This window comes from Geotrypetes seraphini, chromosome 19, assembly GCF_902459505.1.
Source record: "Geotrypetes seraphini chromosome 19, aGeoSer1.1, whole genome shotgun sequence".
Lineage (NCBI taxonomy): Eukaryota > Metazoa > Chordata > Amphibia > Gymnophiona > Dermophiidae > Geotrypetes > Geotrypetes seraphini.
Genome location: NC_047102.1, coordinates 11,906,864 through 11,934,362, shown reverse-complemented (window position 1 = coordinate 11,934,362; position 27,499 = coordinate 11,906,864). Strand labels below are relative to the sequence as shown.

General features: G+C 43.1%; 2 protein-coding genes across 4 annotated transcripts in view; both read right to left on the bottom strand.

Annotated features, from left to right (window-relative positions):
- Positions 1–14,084, bottom strand: part of MAPK8IP1 (mitogen-activated protein kinase 8 interacting protein 1) — a 33,211-nt gene extending 19,127 nt beyond the window's left edge. For 2 of the 3 annotated variants that reach the window (XM_033928895.1, XM_033928896.1), the window contains exons 1-2: positions 13,974–14,084; positions 574–688 (exon numbers count right to left, since the gene is read on the bottom strand). In XM_033928895.1, the coding sequence (XP_033784786.1) occupies positions 574–688; positions 13,974–14,059 (201 nt within the window). In that variant the 5' untranslated portion in view covers positions 14,060–14,084. Of the gene's footprint in view, positions 1–573; positions 689–5,319; positions 5,467–13,973 lie in introns of those variants that run through there. The other variant, XM_033928897.1, reaches the window with a different exon arrangement.
- Positions 14,085–25,375: 11,291 nt separating this feature from the next.
- CRY2 (cryptochrome circadian regulator 2) overlaps positions 25,376–27,499 on the bottom strand; it is a 29,625-nt gene continuing 27,501 nt past the window's right edge. Inside the window, exon 12 of the mRNA XM_033928490.1 lies at positions 25,376–26,266. The gene's annotated coding sequence lies outside the window, so the exon portion shown is untranslated. The remainder of the gene's footprint in view (positions 26,267–27,499) is intronic.

Here is a 27,499-nt window from a genome sequence, read left to right as displayed (position 1 = left end):
GAGCTGAGAACAGCTGCTGTACATGAGCTCATGGTCTCCCGGGGAAAATCTTCTCTTTATTACCTCACTAATGGACCTAGTCATGAATGCTAGAGAGAGACCAGGACACATTAATGCACTCTAATGGACCAGACAAGCTGAATAGGGTTTCAAGGTAGTTTTCAGAACACAAACCAAAAATAAACTAGTACAGGAAGATCAGGAAACCAGTAAATATGATCAGACTGATTACTATTTTCCCCTCCTAGTCATCTTTTAACATAGACTTATCAACAGGGATTTGGGAGAGCCTTCTCCTCCCTTACATTTTCCAGCGCCCCACCCTCTCCCTGCCAGTCCCCTTCCCCTGCAGTCTAGGCTCTTCTTCCCGGGCTCCCACCCTTTGCCCATTGGCCCCTTGTTCCCTGCAGGTCAGTCACTCCTTCTTGTGTGCTCACCCTTTGCCATCAGCCTCCTTCCCCTGCAGTCTAGGCTCTTCTTCCCGTGCTCCCACCCTTTGCCCATTGGCCCCTTGTTCCCTGCAGGTCAGTCACTCCTTCTTGTGTGCTCACCCTTTGCCATCAGCCTCCTTACCCTGCAGGCCAGGCTCTCCTTACAGTGTAGGCTGAGACCACATTCATCTGCGATTTCTGTTATTTCAGAAAGGTCTTCATCATCAAATTCTTCTAGGCTGATATCATGAGTAAGCCTAAAAAAAAAAAAAAAACAGGACATGTCACTAAGCTGCACAGACATCAGCATGGCAGGGGAGATCTTTAGGTTGGAGAGACTGCATTGATACCTGCAAGGGTGCTATAGAAAGTTATGTCTGGCAGGGAATATGCTACACTAGCGCATGCAAGAGCATTGCAGGTAGAGTCTTGGCAATAGGAAGCATTCATTCCCTCGCAGGAACCAGGGATGGGACTTATTAACTACAGGGATCCAGCTCAAATAAGGTTACTGTTTATTGTTTATTCAGGTTTTTGATTGAACGCTTTTTTGAAACTACAAAGCGTTGAACAAAAATTTAAAATTAACATTGAAACAAAAATTTAACAAATAAAACTTACATTACTATAATGAAACATCTATTATTAATTAAATAATAAAAAACTACATGACTGACAACAAATACGTACTAGGTAAAAAGGACCGAAAAGCCCCTGGACACGAATAGGAAGAGGGGGAGAAATACAATCGGTTACCATATTTTTACTCCACACACACCCCCCTCCCCGGCCTCCATCCCATTCTGCCCACAGCCTCGCCTCTTTCCGCTCACAGCCCCGCCCCATTCCACCTGCTGACCCCAGCCCCGTGCAAACCTCGTCTCATCAGGGCCTCATCTGGAGGGCATCGGCGCAGACACGGATGATATCCCATGCATGCGCGTGACATCATGACGGCGCTTCCGCGTATGCGCCGATGCCCTCCAGACGCGGCCCCGAGCTCAATGGTTTTCAAAACCCGGACAAAGTGCCGGGTTTTGAAAATCCAGCCGTACACCTGGACAGTTCCTCTAAAAAGAGGACACGTCCGGGTAAATCCTGGACTTCTCGTAACCCTAAGTTCAAAGAGTATTAAAACCGCATAAGTCAATATTCAAAGAGATTTAACCAGCCAGAAACAGCTTCTGGTTGGTTAGATCCCTTGCTATAGCGAGCGCTAATCTTGTGCGTGCGCTAAAAAACGCTAGCGCGCCTTCATAAAAGGAGCCCTATATGTTTCTCTATAGGTAGCCAATGAAGTTTCCTTCCTCAGCTGACAGTTTGTGGGTTCTCATCAGCTGAGTATTTATATTTTATATTTACATTAGAGGTTCTGGTAGAAACCCATTTACAAAGTATGTATTCTTCCCAATTAATATTTCCAAATTAATAAAGTCTCTTTGCTTATTTGTAAATGGGTCTCTACCAGAGCCTTTAATTCAGTAGCATAATTAAATAAAATAACTATTTCTGAAGTTTATAGGGACGGGTGGGGACAGAGGGGATTCCTCGCGGGGACGGGTGGGGACGGAGGGATTCCTCACGGGGACGGGTGGGGACGGAGGGATTCCTCACGGGGACGGGTGGGGACGGAGGGATTCCTCACGGGGACGGGTGGGGACGGAGGGATTCCTCACGGGGACGGAGGGATTCCTCACGGGGACGGGTGGGGACGGGTGGGATTTTGGCGGGGACGGAGGGGATTTCTGTCCCCGCGCAACTCTCTAGTTTCCTATAGAATACAGAAACACTATCCTAACTCCTCAGGCCATATATCAACCTCACTGCAGTATTTTGAATTTTAACACTTTTAAGTTCAAATACAAAGAATTACAATAGCTGAGTTGTGATAATATTAACATTTGTACCACCGATGCAAAGTGACGTTCAAAAGAATATAATTTTACTAATCTCAACTGTCTCAATACATACATGGTTTTCTTCCGTATATTTGCAATTTGATCGTTGTATATCAAGGACGGGTCTAATGTAAACCCTAATACTTTGGTTGTTTAAGAGAAACTCCAGATTCCAATGCGATCGACCTAAAGCATAAAACGTTTGTCTTGTTTGTATTTAATTTCAGTTTGCAGGACGGAGCCCGTCTTTCAGGTTTTCCAATACAATCCCTGATCTTAATGTTGACCTTTGCAATATCCCTATCCACTGGAATTAACCCCCAAATTATCAGCATAAGAAAGTAAAGGCTCTTCGCCCGACAGAACCAATCCCTAAGAGCGTAAGTTCTCAAGCACAGTTTGCACATATGTTTCCTCCATGTTAAATGTAGAGTCCATGTCCAGATTCACCCTCGAGTTGAACCATCTCTTGACAACCACACGCCGAGAGATTCTGCTCCCACCCACCCCTTGTGGCTTCTGTTGCCTTCTTCAGTGAGAAATCACTAGGTTGCTTCTGGATCTGGACTAGCGTGACTGCCAGAACTTGTCTAGACCTGGGGCCCCAGGCAAGGGAGGGTTAAGTAACTTCCCCAGAGCCAACAGGAGCGGCAAAAGAATTTGAGCCAACATTCTCTGGTTTCCAGCCTGCTGCACCAGTGGCGTAGTGAGCGGAGCCCTTCCCCCACCCTCTTCCACTCGTGCCCCCCTTCCCTTTCCCCGTACCTTTTTAACTTCTCCGGCGTGAGCAGCTTGCCCATGTCAGTGTCGGCTCGCCCTCTAGGTGCGGGTCCCGGAAGTGACGTCAGAGAGAGCGCCGATGCCAACGTGGGTAGCAACCTCGTGCCGGGGAGGTAGAAAAGCTACAGGGGAAGGGAAGGGGTATGTGCACCCAGAAAGGAGAGGAGCAGAGGGACGGAGAGCAGGAGGGGTGCCGTGCCCTTAGGAAGACCGGGCCCAGGGTTGATTAAATTTTAACTTGATATACAAGCAATGTCTTGCAATACAAGTACTTACAGTATACACACATCCCATCATCACAACTGAGCCGATGGTTCTTTTCGCTCTGACGCTGCAAGAGTGTAGTGACTGTTCTAAACCAGCAAAGTCTTGCAATACAAGTACGTTATAGTATTTTGTATTAAAGTTTTGGGGTTGTGGAACAAATCGTCTGAATTTCCATGATTTCTTATGGGGAAATTCGCTTTGATATACGAGTGTTTTGGATTACAAGAATGTTTTCAGAACGAATTATGCTCGTAAACCAAGGTTTTGCTGTCTAATGAAACTGCAGACATCTTCTGTTCCTCAAGGTATCTCATTTTCTGTATTTGTTTCCACTCCACTCCTGAAGAAAAACGCACGTCTACAGAATTTGTATATCCTGCCCTACTATTTCCTCCTATTTAAGCAGAGAAGGTACAAAATTATATTTTAATAATAATAATCACTTTATTTTTATATACCGCCCTACCACATAGTTCTAGGCGGTTCACATACAGTACTAAAAGTATACAAACAGTGAATAAAAATTCAAAATCTAAGAACGACTAAGATTATACAATAATTAAATAAAATGCATTCGCAAAAATAGATAGATATTCCATAAAAAAGTTCAACTATAAAATCAATGTGCAAATTTCCCACCAATATTCTGAAACATCAATTTACAAATTTTTCAAATAAATCCGTTTTCAATAGTTGCCTAAAAGACATGTATGAATAGGCCTGAGAAATAATAGAACTTAACCATGAATCCATTTTACCTGCCTGAAAACCAAGCAATTTATCAATGAATCTCTTGTAACGACAAGGCTTAATAATCGGGAACACAAATAAGTATTGCCCTCGAGTTATTCTTTTGGGTTTATATCTTTCAAAACATAGAGACAAATAATTGTGAGCCATACCAAACAGTACTTTAAAACTGGTGCAACCAAACTTAAACAGTACTCAAAAGGCAGCCAATGCAACTGTTTGGAGGATGAAGTAACATGATCATGTTTTTTCAGCCCAAAAGTTAAACGGACTGCCGTATTTTGTATAAGTCTCAGTCTTTTTTGAAGCTTTTTTGGGGATCCCATGTAAATTATATTACAATAATCTCGAATGGACAAAATGGATGCTTGTACCAATAATCTAAATGATGCCTTATCAAAGAATTTTTTTTCACCAACCCAGGCATTTCAGCCACAGCGTCAGCAGGTAGAGTAACTACAGAGGGACAGCTGTTGAAACTTTAACTGTGGCACACTCCTAAATTTTAAAAAAAACTAAACTAAACTAAACTAAGCCTTAAGTTTATATACCGCATCATCTCCACGGAAGCGGAGCTCGACACGGTTTACAAAGCTTAAAAATACAAGAAGAGAGGGGAGAGAGAGTTTGCAAGAGCATATGAAAAAGGGGGGAAGTAAGCAGGAGATGTTATATATTAGAGAAAAGCCAGGTTTTCAGTTGTTTTCGGAACATTTGGAGGGAGCCCAGGTTCCGCAGCGGGATAGTGAGATCGTTCCAAAGGCCCTAAGTTCTGATTTTGCAAATGGTGAACCTGTTCCTTGAGTAGGAACTGAAGCACACCAGTGCTGGACTGGGGAGAAAAAAAAAATGATCTGTAACTGGTGGTCTGGCAGCAGTGGGATTGCCAAGTTACCCATTTCCAAGGGGGAAATTCTAGCTCACTCCTGAATTTCAGGTAATCATTATGGGACTCACAACACTGAATTCAATTGGTAGACAGACTCGAGGATGCAAATCCGGGAAGGGGTAAAATGTGGACCTATGAGTTTAAAACCAGGACTGGCCAACTCTTCCTCTTGGAACTGGGTAACTTGACAGCTCTTCAGCTGGACAGCATGCATACAGAACCAGGCGTAATGGGCATACACAAAAGCCACCATAGTTACAATCAAATACTTGTAGGTATTCTCAAAAAGCAGATTTTAGCCTACCATTGCTCCATCCAACTCTCATCTTCCTTCCCCAACTCCATCCTGAGGCTGAGCGGTACTTGGAAGCCACCTGGCCAGCAGGGATAACGGAGCAGGAGACGGGGGTCGGTTCTTGCTGTCAGATGTTGCAAGCGTTGATATCACACTTAGATTGCCAGTTCAGTGTAGAGCACCTCAGAAAATGAGCTCTTTCTGGCGCTCATCGTTCTGACTGGAGATAATCCCCTGCAGCTTGAAAAGAAATGTAATCAGCTGTTCCGAGACACTGCACTGCATCCTGCTGCTTCCTATTGCCTTTCTAAAAACAGCCAAATGCTGCCTCTACCAAGTCCCAAATCAATAGTACCTCCAGCCTGCCTCATCCCCCCCTCCCCCTGTGCCAGGCTCATGGACAAAGGGGGAATCAAGTTACTGAAATCAATTGCGCTGAGAGACTCTGCGGCTAAGAAAGAGGCTCCGATTCTTCCAGCCTTTCTTATCCCTGCTCTCACCTCCTTTCCCCTGTGAGAGGGTAATTTTGTAAGGGAACACCTGCCCGTTCAAGGTGCATAGACAGTGTTGCACTTTCATATACTGTATAAGTCTACGAGTAAAATTTCCCTGAAAGGTCTCACACAGAATTGCACGCACTGCAAGGTAGGGATAATAGAGATATAGCACAGATACAGTCAAATTTTATAAGGTACGAACGTAACTCACAACTCCAGTTCTGCCTAACCTCTGCCCTTGAGAATTTCTTGCTATGCTTAGGCAAAAAAAAAATAGGCGACTATTTAAAGGATTGTAAACAATTACCATCCACGTGACAATGCCCACCCCCATCCTGTCCTTTGAATGCCTACCTCCACCATGGCCGTCACCCGACAGAGCATACACCATTACTCAACTTTTTAAGGGACTTCCCGGCATTGTACTGGTTTCATTACTCAAGCTGGGTTTTGGTGTTACGAAAGCGCCACCTGCTGGATGTCAATCATACCCCTGAAGTAGGCTTCCCTGCCGAAACACGGACCATGTCGGGTCCACGACATGCAATGAACACATATAATGTTTATGTTTATTTAAATCTTTACATACCGCATATAAAGCCAAAAAGGATCAAAGCGGTTTACAATATGACTCAATCAAATTTATAAAAAGAACTCCATTTAAATAGGAAAGAAAAAAAAATTTAACATTTCTAATATATAATACCCTATTACAACCAAATTAGAAAATAAAACTAAAAATTAATTAATTAATACACATTAAAAATTATAAAAGAAATATACAATTATATACTGTTATTTTAATATCTTAATAAAGACTTATTTGGTTGATATATCCCTGGTTGATGTGTACACTAGAGAATGACACGGGGACAAAATTTTCCTCGTCCCCACAGGAACTCATTTTCCCGTCCCGGCAAGTTCTTTTCCTGTCCCTGCCCCCTTTCTGCAAGCTCCGCCCTCATCTGAACAAGCCTCAAACGCTTTAAAATCATAAGCGTTCGAGGTTTATGCGGTTAAGGCAGAGCTTACAGGAATGGGACAGGGACAGAGAGAAAACTCGTGGGGACAGGATGAGGAAATTGAGTTCCTGCGGGGACGGGGACAAATTTGAACCCGCGTCCTGCTCTAGCATGCAGTTCCAGCCCCTCTTGCACGATTTCTGTGCTTCTACTCTCTCTGCACAGCACCCAGGAGCTGCAAAGAGGACTCTTTGGCAAATGCAGCAGACATGGCGTCCAGGAGTAGCATAATGCTCAGTGCAGTGGGTTGCAAACCTGAGAAAGTGGGTTTAATGCCTACTGCAGCTCTTTGTGACTCACAAGGGACAGCAAAAGTGCCTGAAAGCAATATGAAAACAGCTTTGATTGTACCACAGAAAGGCAGTATATAAATAAATTTAGCACACCACTCTCTGCCCCTCCTAATGCCAAGGCGCATCACTTCCTTCCCTCAGCAATGCCATGCCTTTCCTTTGACACCAAGCTCTTCACTTTTTATCTCGAGGCCAATCACTGCACCATCAAATGTATTTGTCTCAAGTACTCTATTCCATATACATAGGCAGTACTTCCGAACCTCAGAGATAATAATAGCTTTATTGATATCCCGTCATACCTTTTCAGTTCAAGGCGGTATACAGTAAAGTAGAAATACAGTGTGAAGGGAACAGGGGGATTACAGCATTGGTTTAGTGGGGAGGGAGAGAAAGAGGGTAGGTTGCACAGGTGTGTGTTGGGATTATAGGTAGGATGGATAAACTTGTCGAATAAGTGGGTTTTCAGAGATTTTCTGAAGGGTTGGTATGATGGAGAGTTCACAATGAGTATATTTCATAATATGAATACTGAACCGATGAGGAGGTAATACATAAAGCTTGGGGCAATGAGTGAAATGAGCCCGGAGTGGTATCTCTGAGGTTCTGAGGTACAGTAAAACCTTGGATTGCAAGTAACTTGGTATGCAAGTGTTTTGCAAAACATTTGATTACATTTTAACTGGATATACAAGCAATGCCTTGCAATGCAAGTACGTAGAGTATTTCATATTAAAGTTTTGGGGTTGTGGAGTTTCCATGATTTCTTATGGGGAAATTCGCTTTGATATACGAGTGGTTTGGATTACAAGCATGTTTTCGGAACGAGTTATGCTCGTAAACCAAGGTTTCACTCATTGCCCCAAAACCTTGGTTTACGAGCATAATTCATTCCGAAAACATGCTTGTAATCCAAAACACTCGTATATCAAAGCGAATTTCCCCATAAGAAATCATGGAAACCTGGCTGGGCCTCCGTGTGTGCGATCGCCGGACTTGATGGACCGAAGGTCTGATCCGGAGATGGCGGTTCTTATGTTCTTATGTCCCCACCTATAAGTGCAACAGTCTAGTTCCCTTTTAACGTCAGTGCGTAGAGAGAGCTTCATCCTGAAGTTGCAGAGCTCAACCTGAAGCATAATTAGGCGGAATAAAAAAATACTTAGCGAAATAAAACATTCTTGCACATTCACAAGGGCTCCTAATATTAAGGGCTCCTTTTATGAAGGTGAGCCACCGGTTTTAGCGCGCGCTAGCTGAGAATCTACTGCCTGCTTAAAAGGAGGTGATAGCGGCTAGTGCGCGCCGCAATTTAGCGTGGGCTATTCCGTGCGTTAAGGCCCTAACGCACCTTCGTAAAAGGAGCCCTACGTGTCAATCACGTTTCAAGTTTATTCAAATTTGATTTCCCGCATATTAAATTTCCAAGCGGCGTTCAAAGGTAAAATACTTAAAATATAGAGGAAACACCTACAAATCTCATAAATAGACGTTTATTGTCATAGAGTAGGTAAGGGGGTGAAATGCAATGATTAATAGGATAGTAAACACGGATGGTATATGCAATAGGAAGGGAATGACTTCATCTGTTCAGTTAAAAGTTGCTGGAAGATAATAAATCGAATGCATCTTAGTAACATAGTAGATGACGGCAGATAAAGACCCGAATGGTCCATCCAATCTGCCTAACCTGATTCAATCTAAAATTTTGTTGTTTTTTTTTTTCTTCTTCTTAGCTATTTCTGGGCAAGAATCCAAAGCTCTGCCTGGTCCTGTGCTTGGGTTCCAACTTCTGAAGCCTCCATCAAAGCTGACCCCTGCCCATCTACACCCTCCCAGCCATTGAAGCCCTCCCCAGCCCATCCTCCACCAAACGGCCATATACAGACCCAGACCGTGCAAGTCTGCCCAGTACTGGCCTTGGTTCTTCAATATTTATTATTATTTTCTGATTCTAGATCCTCCGTGTTCAACCCACGCTTTTTTGAACTCCGTCACCATTTTCCTCTACCACCTCTCTCGGGAGCGCATTCCAGGCATCCACCACCCTCTCCGTAAAGTAGAATTTCCTAACATTGTCCCTGAATCTACCACCCCTCAACCTCAGATTATGTCCTCTGGTTTTACCATTTTCCTTTCTCTGGAAAAGATTTTGCTCTACATTAATACCCTTCAAGTATTTGAACGTCTGAATCATATCTCCCTTGCCCCTCTTGTCCTCTAGGGTCGACATATTCAGGGCTTCCAGTCTCTCCTCATACTTTTTTTTTTTCGCAAACCTCCTATCATTTTCGTTGCCCTCCTCTGGACCGCTTTCAAGCCTTTTTGTGTCCTTCGCCAGATACGGTCTCCAAAACGTTTTTAGGTTCGATTTAAATCGATCCAGAGAAGATTCCTCCCGAAGATGTGATGGCAGAGAGTTCCATGACATGGGGGCAATGTTGGCATCTTAAGTGTAGTCTCTCTCTTAACAGAGAGCCTATGCAATTGTTATAATACAGGTGAACAAAGCCTGCCAAGCTATCTGCACTGCAGTACTTTGTAAGAGTCGAATCTCAATCTACATTATCCCCAAGTAAACTGAATTACTGTAATCTAGTTGGGATAGAATAATCACCTCTTTCACCATAATCAGATCAGATGTTGGCAAATAGAACCCCCCCCCCCCCCTCCAAGCTGCCTAACCACTCTCCAATTTCGAAATGATCCTTTAGCTGGATCTTAGAATCCTACCAAGCTCCCAGATTATGACCTAGACTACGAATGGGTTTTTAATCCCAATCCAGTTCCAAAATTAGAGAGGGAATGGTGTTGACCCAGCCATAGGATCTCTGTTTTCTTAACATTCAGTTGTAATTAGAGAATGACACGGTGACAAAATTTATCACCGTTCCCGTCCCCGCGGATAACCGTGGGAAATAATCCCATGTCATTTTCTAGTGTCTATTTCATCCTCAGTACTTCTACATCAGCATTCTTCAAAGCAAAGCTTGCGGGTCAGTGGTTGTGCCCAATTATACTGATTCTTCCCTCTCTACTTAAAGAATGACATGAAGATGGTTTCCCACGGTTATCCGCGGGGACGGGAACGGTGATGAATTTTGTCACCGTGTCATTCTCTAGTTGTAATGTATTCAACTGACCCTCCGTAGAACTAAACCATATAACTCAGATGAGACCCGATCCAGTTTTTTTTTTTCCAAAAGAATGAATGATTGGCGTGATGTTCTATGGGACTGCCTGGACACGAAGGCGATAGGAGATAAACGTACACCGAACAAGGGTCGGCTCTTTCAAATAAACTTGAGATGCACCTGCAGGACAGCTGGCATCTGGCAAAGTTAGGCCTGTGCCTAGAATCGGCTGTATGATGGAAGCTGGCCAATAAACTCAGATGATATCAATGCAGTGCTGTCTGTCACACAAATCTGGACCTTCTGATCCCCAGAGGTCCCAGAGGAAAGACCCAGCCTGACCTAGCCTGTTACTAGTCTCAGTAAAATAATTACATCCAAAGGTCAGAATTGACATATCAATGAAGACTCTAGGAGATTATGGGGGGAGCTAGTTTGCAGCCGGTTCTTTCTTTTAATACTTGAGAAGCAGAGAGAAAGCTTAGAATATTTCCTGGAAGTGAGTCTCAGCTCTAATTCTCAGTGCCTGGCTCCCTCTCCCATTTCTGACGCTAGCCAAATTACTCTTTCCTCAGTTCTCATGCCATAAGAACATAAGAGCAGCCTAAATGGATCAGACCAATGGTCCATCAAGTCAAGTAGCCCATTCTCATGGTGGCCAATCCAGGTCCCTAGTACCTGGCCAAAACCCAAGGAGTAGCAAAATTCCGGAATCCTCAGAGTAGCAACATTCCATGCTACCGATCCAGGGCAAGCAGTGGCTTCCCCCATGTCTTTCTCAATAATAGACTATGGACTTTTCCTCCAGGAAATTATCCAAACCTTTCTTAAAACCAGCTACGCTATCCCCTCTTACCACAACCTCTGGCAATGCATTCCAGAGCATAACGTATTCTCTGAGTGAAAAAAAATATTTCCTCCTATTGGTTTTAAAAGTATTTCCCTGTAACTTCATCCAGTGTCCCCTAGTCTTTGTAATTTACAAATGCCATATTTAACCTACTGTATAAGAACATAAAATGTGCTATACTAGGTCAGAGCAGAAGTCCAACCATTTTGACTCTGGCAGTGCCAATCCAGGGTCCCAAGGAATCGATCAATTTTTTAATGCTCATAATTACACCAACAGTGGTTTTCCTTGAGCCTAGCAGAGAAAATATTTCTTCACACAATAATTAAACTTTGGAATTCAGTGCCAGAGAATGCAGTGAAATCAGTTAGCTTAGCAGGGTTTAAACAAGGTTTGGATAAATTCCTAAAAGGCAAGTCCATAGGCCATTATTGAGATGGCTCGGGGGAATCCACTGCTTATTCTTAGGATAAGCAGCACAAAATATGTTTTATTACTTGGGATCTAGCTAGTTTGGACATTGTTGGAAACTGGGTTTGATGGATCTTTGGTCTGTTCCAGTATGGCAATTCATATGTTCTTACCTGGCTAATCATGGGTTTGGACTTTTCCTCCAGGAACTTATCTAAACCCTTTTCAAATACTTGTAAACGGAGTGAAAAAAAAATACTTTCACTGGTTTATTTTAAATGTGGCATATCCTTTATTCTTGTTACTGTTTGAAAGGATAAACAACCATGCCCAATTTACCCAGTCCACACCCTCATTATTTGATGGAGTTCTGTTATGTCATTGATTGATTTCATTTACTTAGGGTATTCTTGCGTTACGTGTTATCCCTCTCAAAATTATTCTGACAGAACCTTCCGATGTTTCTAGCGGAAGTGCACATGCATAGAAGCACTTTGAAAACGCTTCAAAACGTTGACAATCTTGTGACAGGTTAATGCGTCCTCTCTCTGTGGTGGAGGAAAGGAGTGCTCCTGGGCACAAGCTGGGCACGCCATTCTGCCCTTCTCAATTAAAAAAAAAAAATCCTACACTTTCATTACTCTACGTTTATGTCACACTAGCTTAGATTGGTACATTCAGATACAGAAAGTATTTCCCTGTCCCCAGGAGCTTACAATCTGAGGACCTCAGTAAAGGGTTCTACTGCAGCCCATCAGAGCTGTTGCCGCCACGGCCAGAGCTAAAAACCGCACTATGGTTTGGAAATAAAAAAAGGGGTGGAGGGGTAAGTTTGCACACAAAGCAAGAGGGTGAAGGGTCTTGTCCAAGAGCCAGAGCAAGATTAACCCTTTGCTGGACCCTGGGCAAACAAGGACACCCCATCATATAAATACAATTTGAAAACGCCCACAAAAGAGGGCCGCCATAGTTCTGACGGCAGAGGTGGAAGCAGTAAGTGCGCAGCACTGCTAGCCGGAAATGGGAGGGAGCGGACCCTCTAGTTCCCTCCTCCCCCATCACACATTTACCATGAATCTCACATATTTGAGAGGCCCCTTCCTAAACACTTGGGCCCTAGGCACATGTTCAGTTTGCCTAGGCCTTCATCCGGCCCTGCCAACAGTGGTGTAGCGAGGGTGAGTGGCGCACCCTGCCCTCTTTCGCAACCCCCCTCCTGCCGCACGTGTGCCCCCTCCCCCGTACCTTTTTAATTCTCCAGGCGAGAGCAACGGCACGAACCTGCCGCCTGCATCGGGTCGGTTATCCCTCTGATGCCACTTCCTAGGTGCGGGGTCCGGAAGTGACGTCAAAGAGAGGCAACACCAACGCGGGCAACACGTTCGTAGTGCTGCTCACGCAGGGAACATGAAAGAGGTACAAGGGAAGGGAAGGGCGCACGTGCAAGGCATGGGGGGGGGAGGAGAGGAGAACGGGTTTCCTTTACAAAGGGCCTGGGGTGGACCACTGCCCCCCCCACTCCCACACTGCCCCCACTCCCACGTCCCACTGCCCCCCCCCCCCCACTCCCAAGATCACAGGAAGCATCATTGGGATTTTGAATCCCACTTCCTGTTCTGCTGCTGCCCTAACCACTAAGCGACACCTCCACACTGTTGATTTCTAGGTGGGAAGGATTTCTCGGGCAGGCCCAGGCCTCTGGCGTCAACGTCCCTGCCTCAGATGTGGTCCTGCACTTTGTCCCTTTTGCTAGGAGCTCCTCAGACCCCTTCCCAATCGACAGCTGGTGAAACTGCAGGTTCCTCCTCCCTCCCAGCCCCAGCAGCACTTAGAGGCTGTGACACAAGCCCTGCCTCTGGGGTACCAGCTTGTGCATTACATTCATGGAAGGCTCTGAGCTTCAGGAGACAGAAAAATAAAAAAATGGAAGCTCTCTGCATTTTGTTCTCTTTCTTAAAGTAGGTCCTTTTCATTGTCAGCTACAGTCCACCGCCATCCCAAATCATCTCTTTTCTCTCTCTCCATCCATCCTCACCACACTTCAGTAAGGAAATAATCACCTGTTATGCACCATGCCTATGTGGCAGCAGCCGGATTTTTGGGCTCCCCTGACCCCCGGAATACGGTTCTGCGACCCCTCCCTCCTTTTCTCCCCCGCAGGCTGCTCTTGTCCACACCCTGCATCCACGGCTCTCAATGGCAAACGGCATGGAGGATAGGAGCCAAGAAGGGCAGCAATGCCTAACCGTGCCGAGAGGGAGGTGGCCCCAGGGGCGAGGAAGGATGCTGGATCCGGGCGTGAAGGGAGGGGGGGGGACTGCAGCAGCCGGGGAAATAAGGAGATCGACCCCCGTTCAGGTAGCAGGAGGGAGCCGATCAGCCTCGCTTCTTCGGTCCGCGGAAAGGGAGCGAGCGATGGGAGCAAAGGGAAGTCGGGGGAAGGGAGGGAGGGTTACCTGAAATTAGGAGGAGAGGCGATGTGCAGACCCAGGAAAGGGGACGAGCCGGCCGGGGAAGCGGCTCCGTTTTCTCTCTCCGCCATACTGTCGATCAGCAGCTCACTCCATCCAGGCACAGGCGGGGGAGGAGTGGCGAGTTGCGAGGTGAAGGAGGGAGGGGGGAAAAGCTTCGCAGGAAGGGAGACGGAGAGAGGCGGACAGGTGCAGGCACGGTGGAGGAGAGCAAACGTCGGGAGATTTCCCCTGGAACATCAATCAACAAGGCAAAGATGCCCTTTGAGGTTAATAATCCCCCCCCCCCCTTATGATAAACCCACCATCTTCTCAGACTTCATCAGTCTCAAGAGCCCCAGATAGCGGGAATGATTCGTGCAAGCTAAGCAGAAAAGGCAAAGGCCAGCTGCAGGATGGCTTAGTGGTGGCCACTGGTGCCACCAGTGTGCTTATGGCCATCTTGCCGGTAAGGTTGCCCTTTGGGGCTGCAGCCTTTTCTCTGCTTATCCTGCACATTAGCCCACATGTGAAAACCAGAAGCTATGCCTGGAGTGGAACAGAAGATGTCTTGCCATGAACTGGCCTTTCCTGGAGGGGGGGGGGGGGGGGAGGGTTAATTGACATTTTACAAATACAACAGTATAAGAATAAAACAAAACAATAAGCTAAAGTTACCAAAATATACCTAATAATATGCAAAATATAGTATAGTTAATTAGGATTTACATGAGTCCTTAGGTATTCATCAAGAGGGTCCCAAATTTTTGTGAATCTGGCTATGTTATTTTGTTCGAATGTTATTATTTCCTCAGACTTTCTGATGACACAAAGGTGATTCCACCATTCGTAAAAATTAAGCCTCGAATTGTCTTTCCAATTGGAAACAATATGGTGGATAGCTATGGCGATCAAGAAATCAAATATTTTTTTTATATAACGGTGGTATTGATATATCTGGATTAGAGGAACACAATATGATTGATTTATATGACATGGGACAACTCATGTTTATTACACTTGAGCAGATTTGGGACCAAATGTCTGACCAGTACACTACAGACCTTTCCTGGTTTTGTTGTAGCTCTTGTCGTTTTCCAATTTTGATATTATTGCTATGTAATGTGGTATAAGAAAACCGATAAATTATGAACTATGCAAGTTAAGCACCTGCAGTGACCCCAAATCTCTACCCCTTAAGGCCTAACACGAAAGCAAAGGTTTAAATTCTGGTTTCCATCCTGGAAAACCAGGAATTCTAGCGCATAAAGATCTCATTGACACTATGCATGACACTTAATTTTAATCCAGCTACGAAGCTCGAAACAGAACAAATTAAAAACTACAACTGAATCGATGTATTAGAACAACAAAGCATATACAATGCAGAAGACCTTTTGTCGGCACTGTTTGAAGTCACAGGGTCCGCTCTCTCATATGCGCTTCTCATGGCCCCTGATCCAACCTTTCTGGTTGCAGATATGGGCTTTTATACGTTCCATTTCAAATTGTACTGCAGACGTATCGTTTGATATTATTATAATGCGTTCTTTTAGCCCTTGCTCATGTGAGCCAACATCGATTGATATCATGATATTATCCATTGGCATCCAACATTAGAAATCTGCATCTTTATTGAACTTTACCTTTTGGTGGAATTCTCTCTGTCTATATAAGCGTTTTGAACAACATCAAAAAGACTGCGTCTACTCGTAATATTTGGAATCCCACTGACATTTACTTCCATTCAGTATACGCAATTATATATAAGATGGACTACATAGCAATTTCCCTGATATGTATATTTCCTAACACTGACTTTTGTGAACTGCAATGGTTACATGATGTTGCTTTTTTCATAATCTTCAATGAAAAGAAGAACAAAGCATCAGGGTAATATTAGATCTCTACACCAGAGTAAATTGTATTGGAGAGAGCTTCAGGTTTAGAGCATAGCAAGAGAGGCGAAAGAAAATCAGGAGCTTACAGGACTGGGAGAAGCCAAAAAAATGGAAGACCCAATGTCCCACAATGAAAACAATCCAAATGATAAAAACAACAACAAAAAAACAACACAAATAAATACAGATATAATAGTCCACATGTGTAGTCCCACCAGACCCTGCAGTGGTTCCCAAACCTGTCCTGGGGGACCCCCCGCCAGTCAGGTTTTCAAGATATCCCTAATGGTTCATTCTTGTCCTTCAAACCTAAAGGTTCATTCTTGTCCTTCAAACCTATTGAGCTGATGTAGCATTGCTTTTTGCATGAACTGTTTTCATAAATGTCTTTCCATATAGGTAACTCCGAGGGCTTTTGTTATCTGCATTGGCTCATTTGCAACATGATATCCTACAGGGTTTTATGCCTTTTCTTGTTTTTAAGGCTTATAGTTCAGATTAGGTGGTTGCGAGAACTAGAACATGAGCATCAAGGGAAAAAGAAGTCGCTTACCTGTAACAGGTGTTCTCTGGGAATAGTAGGGCATTAGTCCTCATGACTACAGGACACCATCTGATAGAGGACAGGGCGGGTTAAGAGAAACGAAGAGCTCCAAGCTTTGAGAAGTTTCTACGCACGTGTGAAGTTTCCCATCCCTGCATCACTACAAGGGAACTCCTCGCTTATTTATTTTCAAAAGAGGGCAACATGTATCTTTTTTTTCCTACAGTAATATAGTTAGCGCCCTTCAGGCCTAATTACAAAATTGCTACAACGTGAAATGTTAAATTACAACATCTAGAGCAACGTTTCCCAAGTTGGTTCTAGAGAACGCCCCTTGCTAGTCAGGTTTTTAGGATATCCACAATGAATATGTATGTAAGAGATTTGCATATAATGAGGCAATGTATGTGAATCAGGTTCATGCATATTCATTGTGGATATCCTGAAAACCTGACTGGCAAGGGGCATACTCTAGAAGCAACTTGGGAAACACTGATCTAGGCCAGCGGTTTTCAACCTAGCCCTCACAGAGCACCTGGTCAGTTTTTATGGCATTTAGGTCACCTGGCCAGTTGAGTTTTCAGGATATGCACAAGGACGATGCATGAGAAATTTACGCACACTTTCTCTCATGGATAGTCTTTTTGGATATCTTGACAACTCAACTGGCCAGGTGTCTTAAACACCATGAAAAACATAAAGGCAGGGCCTTCAGGTTGCTTAGGTCTAGCTCAGGTACATTGACATCAGAGGTAGGTAGCTCACCAAGGACTTAGGAGCTGCACCAGATGGTGGGGAGGCATTGCTCCCCCTCAAAATCAAGCATCAATGGATATAATCAAGACCAAGCATCAACGTTGAAGGATTCCACTTCATCACCAACATCAACTGATGCAAATGGACAAGCATGAACGTCTTTGTGTCGAAGGTCCTTTAAAAGTTATTGAAGACAGTTATTTGTTGAAGCATTTATGTAATAGGACTGTTTGACAGAAGTGCTGATGTTAAGACAGCTTGATTTTAGTTGTAGGATGCATTGTCTTTATTTTGTATATGTTTTTTGGAAACCACCTAGGTTTAGGCGGTGTAGAAATTTTTTTTAACTAACTAAATAAAATATTTTCAGTAATTTAACCTCCCATAAGTAGATGTTTGTGATTTTCTCTGGATTATGTGACATTACATTACATTAATGACTTCTATTCCGCCCGTACCTTGCAGTTCTAGGCGGATTACAAAAGAGACTAACTGGACATTTCCAGGAAAAATACAATTTAGGAGTTTTGGATTACAAAAATGATAACTGGACATTTCCAGGAGGTTTGCAATTTTAAGGAGTTGTTTACATGGTTGAGTCTTTGGAGATGAAGAAATAGCAGAATAGGAAGAGACTTTTTGGGGGGAGGGAATTAAAAGGGAGGGGGGATAAGGGGAGGGGTTAGGAGGGGGATAAGGGGAGGGGTTAGGAGAGCTGTATAAATTTTTTTGAAGAGCGGGATTTTGATTTCTTTTCGGAATGTTTTAAAGTCGTTCATTGTTGTCAGTAAGTTGGAGATGGTGTGGTCAAGTTTCGCTGCTTGCGTTGCTAGTAGGTTGTCAAATATCTTTGAATGGGGGGAAGGTAAATAGGGTCTGAGTTCTCCTTTGTCTGGTAGTAAGGTTTAGATTTAGGCAGTTGTTTAGGTAAGTAGGGGCGGTGCCATTTATTGCTTTGAATAATATACAGTATAATTTGAATTGGATTTGTGCTTGTATAGGTAGCCAGTGTGAGTCTAGGTAGGCACTGGTGATGTGGTCATATTTCCTTAGCGAGTAGATCAGTTTGAGGGCTGTGTTTTGTACAGTCTGTAGTTGTTTTATCAGGTTTTCAGGGCATGGTAGATAGAGGATGTTGCAGTAGTCCACTAGACCTAGGACTAGGGATTGGGGGAGACATTCTGGTTTTCCTCCTTGTAATGAAGAAGTTTTTCCTATGAAGAGAGACCACCATACCAACTATCATACACCTGTAAATAAATATAACACAGAGCACAGCCACACAAGAACGATACATTTGACATTTTGTCACAATGAAAATAGAAGACGTAGCACTGCTCTATTGTAAAGGCTTACTGCATATTTGAAAATATAGGGCAAGATGAAACCCTTTGAAATTCGTAATTTTAACAACATCGAACATAAAAGACCGCACAATTATATTTACAATACATTTATGGTACATATGTATGTTCATACTGTATAAATCAGTTTTTAGTTCATTTCTATACAAAATGCATTTTTTTTTTTCTTTCCTCTTGTTTTTATCAACTTCAATTCTGGTACATCCACATTCACAAAGATTAAGGAAAGAAAAAAAAAAAATTTAAAAACATGTATTGTAAACAATGAACAACAGCATGAGAAATGACCTCTGATAAGAAGGCATAAAAGTGGTTAATGAGGCACAATGGAGGGAGAGTGTGATGACCTCGGAAGATCTCCCATATGAGGAAAGGCTGAATAAATTGCAGCTATACTCGCTCGAGGAACGTAGAGAGAGAGGAGACATGATAGAGACGTTTAAATATATCACGGGCCATATCGAGGTGGAAGATGATATCTTCTTTCTTAAAGGGCCCTCAGCCACAAGAGGACATCCGCTGAAAATCAAGGGTGGGAAATTTCATGGCGACACCAGGAAGTATTTCTTCACCGAAAGGGTGGTTGATCATTGGAATGAACTTCCACTTCAAGTGATTGAGGCCAGCAGTGTGCCGGATTTTAAAAAGAAATGGGATACACACGTGGGTTCTCTAAAGAGGTAAAATCAAGGGGGGGTGGGTCAATAGAGTGGGCAGACTTGTTGGGCTATGGCCCTTTTCTGCCGTCATCTTCTATGTTTCTATGATCTAGAATGCAGGTCATACATACCAGAAAACACATGTCCTTCAGAAGATCAACATATATGCTGGCTTTTACAAAGCTGTGGTGGAGGTTTCTGCTGCGAGCTGGCGAGGTAAACGCTTCCACATTCATATGAGTGTGGGAGCATTTAGCTTAATGGCCCGCAGTAGAAACCTCTATCACAGCTTTGTAAAAGGAGTCCATAATGAGAGACATGCAAACTTACTGCTTGTAATAGCAAAAAATAAAAAATTAACCCACCCCCCCTTTTACAAAACCGCAGAAGCAGTTTTTAGCGCAGGCCGGCGTGCTGAATGCTCTGCACTGCCCCCTGACACTCGACAGTTCCTATGAGCGTTGGGAGCAGCGCAGAGCATTCAGCGTGCTGGCCTGCGCTAAAAACTGCTTCCGCGGTTTTGTAAAGCAGAAGAAATGGACATCAAGCGGTTGCCTAATTGTGCAAATGATTCCACAGCCAGCAATGCTTCAACTTCTCAAAGATCTCTTTGATGTCACATGTTTATACAAATATTCAAAATAAATCATTCAAATTTTTTTTTTTGTTCTTTTCAGTACACGATGGGTCTCATCAAAACTCTGCCTCTGCTAAGATTATCCAACACATTTGTGCACTCAGGGAACTGTTTACTAAAGGTGTTCACCCATATTGCATCTATGGGGAAATATGTTTAATAAACAGGGCTTGCAGCCCTACTGTTGAAATCTACACAGGAGTCATCAGTGTGTGGCCCTTGCCCAACCACTCAGATTGTGGCACTCTAGTCATGTGATCTGAATTTTCTAACTTTTAGAGGGTGAGTCAAACCATGACGGTTCAGTCAGCCTTTTGTAAAGTGGCTTTTATGCTTTTTATTACAGTTTCTGTTTTATGAGCGTATTATTTGTATTTTACTCTTTATTATTTTACTTTTTATGCTGAATAAATTCTGCTCAGAAAAAAATTGTAGCCATTATGTTTATTACTTAAGAAAGATATAGAGCCCGGTGATAACAGAAGAAAACCTGCAGTGCCCTGAAACTAAACCTACCCCCAGAAGCAAGCAGGGCAAAGAAACACCCCTATTCAACAAAGCCCACAAGAAGGGCAGCACTGCATTGACCCATGTATCCGAGGGAAAGAAAACCACAAGTCCCAGCAGGCACTGGGCAGGTGGTGGCAAAGCTTAGGACTGGATTAGCTCCTGCAGTCAGCCCAGCTGTAGGCAGGGCTAATCAACAGAGAAGCTACCAGGGCTCAGTAGCAGAGAGTTCTAGGAGCTCATCTGGACCTAGAAGCAATCAACCCAGAACAGGTGAAAAGGGTGTGTCTTCTAGGCAATGGAGGCAGCCACAAACCCACAGGATACCTGAGATCTCTGAGAGAAGCAGACCTGTACAGCCAAGGGTTCAGAAGACAGAAACCTCTACTCCTCCAAAGAAATCAGGTAGGAAACCTCTGGACTGAGGCTTCTATTAATTCTTCTGAAGGTGATGACTATGCTATTGAAATGCCAGAAGACCTGTTGGTAGACATTGAACTGGAGCCTGACGAATTGTGCATGTTTGAAGAAATGGACACCCAGTGAAGGCTGTGGGAGTAAGAGTACCGTTTCCGGTGTAATGTGGTGTTGCCTCACAAATTAAGGGAACAGGAGAGTTAAAAGTCACTGCTTCTGATTTAAGTAATCATAGTGGAACTGTGGGCAACCTGATCCAGGCAGGTTGCAGTGTAGGGTCATGAAATGGTTAACTGTTGTTTAAAATATTGCTCTGGCCTACATAGCTGAAGAAAGTTTACAATCTATTGACTTCATCTGCCTAAAATGTATTACATTTAACATTTAGACCTGTAAGAGTTAGATAAGTGACCTGCTAGTGTGAGCTTAGGACCAATAATAATTATAGAAAGTTATAGAAGTAACAAATGAAAATTGTAGTTTTTGCATATATTAGTTTGCAAAAAGGGCATAAAAGTCCGTGTATTTCCTGTTTCTGACACTCTAGTAGGTAGGCTATTAACTGCACTAGAGTCCGGTATACCGTAATAAATTTCTTGTACTTTCTTCACGCCTCTGACTTTGTGTGTCCAAGTGACCTTTCAGCAGGACCCTGGATTTGAAATTGAAAAGTTATTTTGGTTGTTTGGAAGTTGGCAGCGCACAGCCTGAGGAAGTCGCCTTGATTTTTTTTGAGCTTTGTATTACCAACTAATTGGGATTAGTTGGGCAGGGGATCTGAAAACCTCAGATCTGATAAGGGTGGAAGAATCCCATGCTCGGGGTGGAAAGTCTAGTTATACCCTGAGAATTGCTCCAGAGGCGAGCTATTGGAAACTGCCAGATTCTTATTCTTTAAAACGGAATAAGCATGGTGGGCCAACAGGCTGTTTGGTCACCAAGAAGTGTTTTCTTTGTGTTTTGCATTGGTTTTCAAGTGGAGAAGTATGGAGGGGGTTACTGCTTTCAAGAACTGCACTAGAATATAAAGTGGTAAAGAATAATTCACACCGAATATTTTTGCCTTGACATTTTTATTTCGTCTGCATCTCCCTCTACCCTCCATACCTTGCCTTACCACTCGGCTGAGGTTTGCGGTGACTCAGGTCAGGGCCCTGGGCTAAGCCAGTCCAGGTCTTACCCGGTCACGGAGTACTTCTGGCGTTAACCCTTAGGCACCGGAAGACATAATTGTGGTTCTGGCGTTAACCCTTAGGCACCGGAAGACATAATTGTGGTTCCAGTGCCATTTGTAGAGGCGCCATCTTTCTTTTTAATGAACATCTAGTTGCTTTTAATGGACATGATCACATTGATTTAAAGACAATTAAACTACTCATAAGTTACGTGATATTAGGGCAGCTGATTTTTGGCAGCTCTTGTAGAATCCAGGCATGAATTTCTAGGTGTATATAAAGGCGATAAAAACGTAACCAGTTAAGCGCAATATGCAGACTGGGTGTGTTTTATGCATCCTGTTTGTGTGTTCATGTTAACCAGGTATGTGCTGAAAATTGTCACTTATCTGCCTAAGTTCCAACCGTGCCCCCCCCCCCTCAGAATGGCTCCAAAAGAGTTTCAGCTTGGGTACTAACTGGGCATTATCTTAAGTGCTGCTGAAAATGCACTGTTGGCTCCGAACAGCTCATTTAAACAGCCCACAGTCTCTCCTCGCTCTTTAAATCATTTTGAACATCGGGTCTCTAATGTAAATCTAGACTAGGCAGAGCACAGTGAACTATGGAAATGATTGAGAAGGAACATGCAGAAGTGGATCTGGCTTGTGCAACATGTCCCAGAACCTTCTGTCCATGTACTTGCTGGCAGAGTCAAGGAAAAGTATACCAAAGGGTCTTTGCCCCGTTACGTATTTGTACTTTTTTTGCTACAGCAGCTTAAGGGATTTAATAGCAGGTAATCAAAAGTCCCCTGATGTTTTCCCATTTTCTGTTCATTGTGTAATACCAGTCTAATTAAGCTCTTGGTTTACCCTCCTGTACGATTCAGGGTCCTCTATGCTTGCACCCAACTTTCTAATTCCATTACTGCTTCCGTCTTCAACTCCAGCATAGGCTATTCCATCAATCGCCCTTTCTGTGAAGAAATATTTCCTTATATACTACTCATGAGTTTACTACCTTGAAGCTTCATACCATGGCCTGTTCAAAAGACTTTTCCACTGTCTTTTGTATGTACTTTATTTTTTTTAAGTTAGAACATACTGCGTCTGCCTAATGGTCCATCAAGCCTAGTGTCTGTTTCCACAGTAGCCAATCCAGGTCCCAAGAACCTGGCAAAAAGAGTAGCAACATTCCAGAGCTGGTATTGTGACATCATAATGCCTCATTCCACCAATGCCTAAGAGCCAAGCTCATCAGTGATGTCACAATGGCTTCATTGTCCTTTACTTGGCTCGCATAAGAACATCAAAATTGCCGTACTGGGACAAAGCTACTGTGGTAGCTGGCCTGGGATTTTTTTCGTCTGTTTTAGGAATTACTGCCACCATAGTACTCACATATAAGTAAGGTTTCAGGTCTTAGAATAGTACTTTTTTTTAGGGGGGGGGCTTGTGAACCTAGTATCCTGTCCCCCCCCAAAAAAAAAACAAGTTCTGATTCAATCAAGATCATGCCTTTTTTTGGAAGTTGGGAAAAATAGGACAGCAAGCGCCCCCCCATGAATATAGCACGTGATGGTGCGAACCTGAACGGACACTTGATGGCTAAGCTCCATTCCCCAACCTCCTTAAACTCTCTCTTATCCTGCATGCAATGCCATAAATCTAGCTTTATGGTTGTGTAAGTAGAGATGTATGGGGTTTTTTCTGGGTTTAATGGGATTACTCAATTTGAAATGGCAGGGGGGGGGCGAGATGATTATAAGGGGGGTTGTTTCTGGAATTAGGGGGGGTAAAGGACAGTAGGGCGAGTGGTCTGTAGATTTTCCTTCCTGGGAACTGGGCTATTTTCTTAAGTATTAATTTAAATGAGATAATAAGAGAGCCTGTTTAGACTTTAGTCGGACTAAGCCTCCACCCCTACCCAGGCTGCGATGAATGCTAAAAGGAGGGGTGGGGGGACACAATTGATGTCTAGCAGCCTACGCTGAAGCTCCTGACCAAGTTAAGGAAGTGAGCAATTGCTAAAGGCCCAGAACTCTGAGCTTCACAAATATTCATTAGGCTGGCTGCGCAGGTCCCTGAACGATTTACTTGTTAGCTGCAGACTAAAGTCTGCTCCTCTCCAAGCAGATACAGCAGTCCCTTGAATTGCGTAAAAACCTCAAACTGAACTCCCCCCCCCAAAAAAAAAAAAAAAGTGCAAAATAATAAAGGGAGCAGATCAAAAATGACCTTCATGCTCACCTGCAAAAGGAAGAACTGAAGGGGGCAGCAGAGACCGGGGAGGAGGAGGAGTTGAAAAGCTATGATTGGCATTCAGTTCAGCATACCAACCCTATTGCACTGGAATGTAGCAGATGAAGAGGCTGCTACCAGCATGAATTAAAGTTTAACTATTCCAGCAATAATTGCTTACCAGACTGTCAGCACGCCAGTGTTGATCAATTTACACTGGCTAACCATAGTGTGGCATATTCAGGTTAAAATTTTAACAGCAATTTATAAAGTGCTAAATAATGATGCCTTTCTGTCTCTATCATCCTCCCCCCATCTCTATGTTCCCTAGATAAATGTTTGCTGGATGCTCCTTCATGCCACTAGATTAGGCTCGAAGAATACCAAACTTCTATTTTTCACGTCAAGCCCATTACTTTTGCACACATTATTTCCTGAATTGTATTTTTTTAACTTTATTTAGTTTTTAATGCCAACAAAAAGTGCAATACAATTTATATACAAATAATGATAATCAACCAAGCACTTATAATCAATCAGTATCTATACAAAAGATAAAAATTCCCTCCCCCATCCATCATTACCATTGGGAATAATACCAAAACAAAATGAATACCCTCTCTCAAATGAGATTTTTTGGGGAAACAAAGGTTTACTTATTTATTGAGGTATCAACTAGTAATTGGTTGCCTGTTGTACTGATAGTCCTTTGGAGCTGACTAGTTTGCTAGAGGCATATGTCAAAATTGTTTATCCTATTATTTCATTGTATGTTATGTTTTTTTTTTTTGTATTACATTACATTAGTAATTTCTATTCCGCCATTACCTTGCTGTTCAAGGCGGATTACATATGAATTGTCAGGATATTTAGAAGTACACAAGGAGTGGTCTGGACACTTTCTAAGTTGCTAAGGATTGGGAGTGTTGCAGGTGATGCTTGAGGTAGATCTAGTTGTGTTAGTTTGGTTTTATGTTTTTGTTTTTTTTGAATAGTAGGGTTTTTGTTTCTTTTTTGAAGGTTTTGTAGTCTGTGGTTGAGATCAGTAGATTGGAGAGTTGGTGGTCCAGCTTTGCTGCTCGAGTGGCTAGGAGGTGTCGTACAGCTTTTTTTTATTTGTTTTTGGTCAGAGGGTGTGTGAATAGTGCATGGGTTCTTCTGTGTCTGGTTGAGGTGGAATGATTTAGTCAGTTGTTCCAGTAGGCTGGGCTGTCTCCATTTATGGCTTTAAATAGTAGGCAGTAGAATTTGAAGAGTACTCTCGCTTGTATTGGGAGCCAGTGTGAGTCGTGGTCGTATTTCTTCAGCGATTAGATAAGTCTTAGGGCTGTGTTTTGTACTGTTTGTAGTTTATTTTATCATAGTTGTTGGGGAAGGGAGATACAGTATGTTGCAGTAGTCCATTAGATCTAGAACTAGGGATTGTACCACCAAGTTGGAACTGTTTTTGTCGATGAATTTTCAAATTTGCCTTAGGTTTCTCATGACTGTGAATTATTATTTTTTTTATTGTTTTGTTGATTTGTGGCTGCATGGTGCATCCTCTATCAGCACTCCAGGAGTTTTAAAGTGGGTTGGATGGGGTATGAGATTGTGTTTGTTACAGTTGGGGGTTTTGATATTTTCGAGGAGGAAGAAGTTTTTGTCAGGATTTAGTTTCAGTTTGTGTTCTTTCATCCATGTTGCTACTGTGTCAAGTGTTTTGTGTACTGTGCCTGCCATGTATTCCAATTGTGAATGTTTTATTGGTACCCATCTAGGAAAGTAGGTAGTGGGGGCTAGTGTTTTGTTTTGTTTTTTAATTAAAAAAAACCCAAAACAACCCAAGAAGCAAGAATTCAGATACTGATCCAGGCATACTGCAATAACACTTAATAATAATAATAGCAAAGCTTTTGCATGAAGGAAATGCTGTGAAGTCGTATGAGAATACCCCAGCACTGGAGGTTTGCTGCAATCAGTTCTCAAGTGTAGTATTTTGCATGCCACTTGCTTGCAGAAATGCAAACCCATGGAAGAGTCCTGACTCAGAATCAACTTTTAAGTCCCTCTGGGATTTTGATTCTTCTCCTACAGCTCCAGGGACTTGTACCTCTGAACCTTATACATATCCTTACCTGGAAGAGAGAGATCAAAAGAAGTCACTGTCCATCCTGAAGCCTCATGCATAAAAAGGGCTACTGACATTGGCTGTTGAATCTGCATGCCTCTTTATGGATAATTTTGTGCCAGCAGGCCTGCAAGCTCATTTTCAAAGCAAAATTCAATGTGGCGTTTACCTTTGAAAATCTGCAGCGTAAGGAATAAATACATTACACCTGTTTTGCATTGCGATATGGCTTCTCTGTGGTGTGGGTTTTTTAAAGGGGGGGATGGAAGGGGATGTAATTTCCACAGGGCCTGTTTTTTTTTTTTTTTGGTTTTTTTTTTCAGTTCAAAAGTTTTTTTATTGAAATTTTCTTGTGAAAACGACAAAACAAAATACAGTGAATATTCATAAATTAAAACAAATACAAGGATCAACCATGCACTATTCAATAAGATTGAAAAAAGCGAACAGATAAGACATCCAGTAAAGTGCAAGATTAGGCAAGATAAACAGATTAGAAGAAGGGAAAAGGTTGCAGAAGTAAGGAAAAGGCGATTGGCAGGAGTGGACTGCTATTTAGACTGTATAAACTGATCTAAAAATTCCCATGGGGAGGTTCGCAGAGAGAGCCTGGAAATACAACATCTTTCAAAAGCATATTGCTCATATTTGTGATAAAGACACAATGAGTTCCACCAGAAGGTGTAATTAACAGAGGCCGATTTCCAGTTCTTGAGTATATGCATGATTGCAGTTGCGATCATAGCATCAATCAACTTTGAAGGGCAGATCGAGTTGGCAAAGCAGGGATGTTGAGATTTGAAGTATGACAATGTCAAAGGTAAGGTCTGTAGAGCAGGGTATAATGTCCTTGATAGTTGTCCAAATACAAGACCAGAAGGGATGAACAGCCCGGCAGTGGAACAGCATGTGATCTAGGGTGCCATCATCTCCGAAACAATGCCAACATTTCAAATTGGATTTCAAATTGGCCTTCCACATATGAAAAGAAGTCCACACAGCTTGTTACATGACATAAAGCAAGGATTGTGGTACTAGATGAAAGCAGGGGGGCGATTGGTCACAAACCAGAATCCCAGTTGATATCGGATAAGGGGATAGTCAACATTCTCCCATTGATGCATGAACTGAGGGGAGAAAGAATAATGGTGGTCTCGTAGAATATGGTAGAAGACAAAAACAGCTTTCCCAGTAGGAAGAGCTAGTGCACTCCAGCGATGGACAGAGTTTGAAGAGTCTT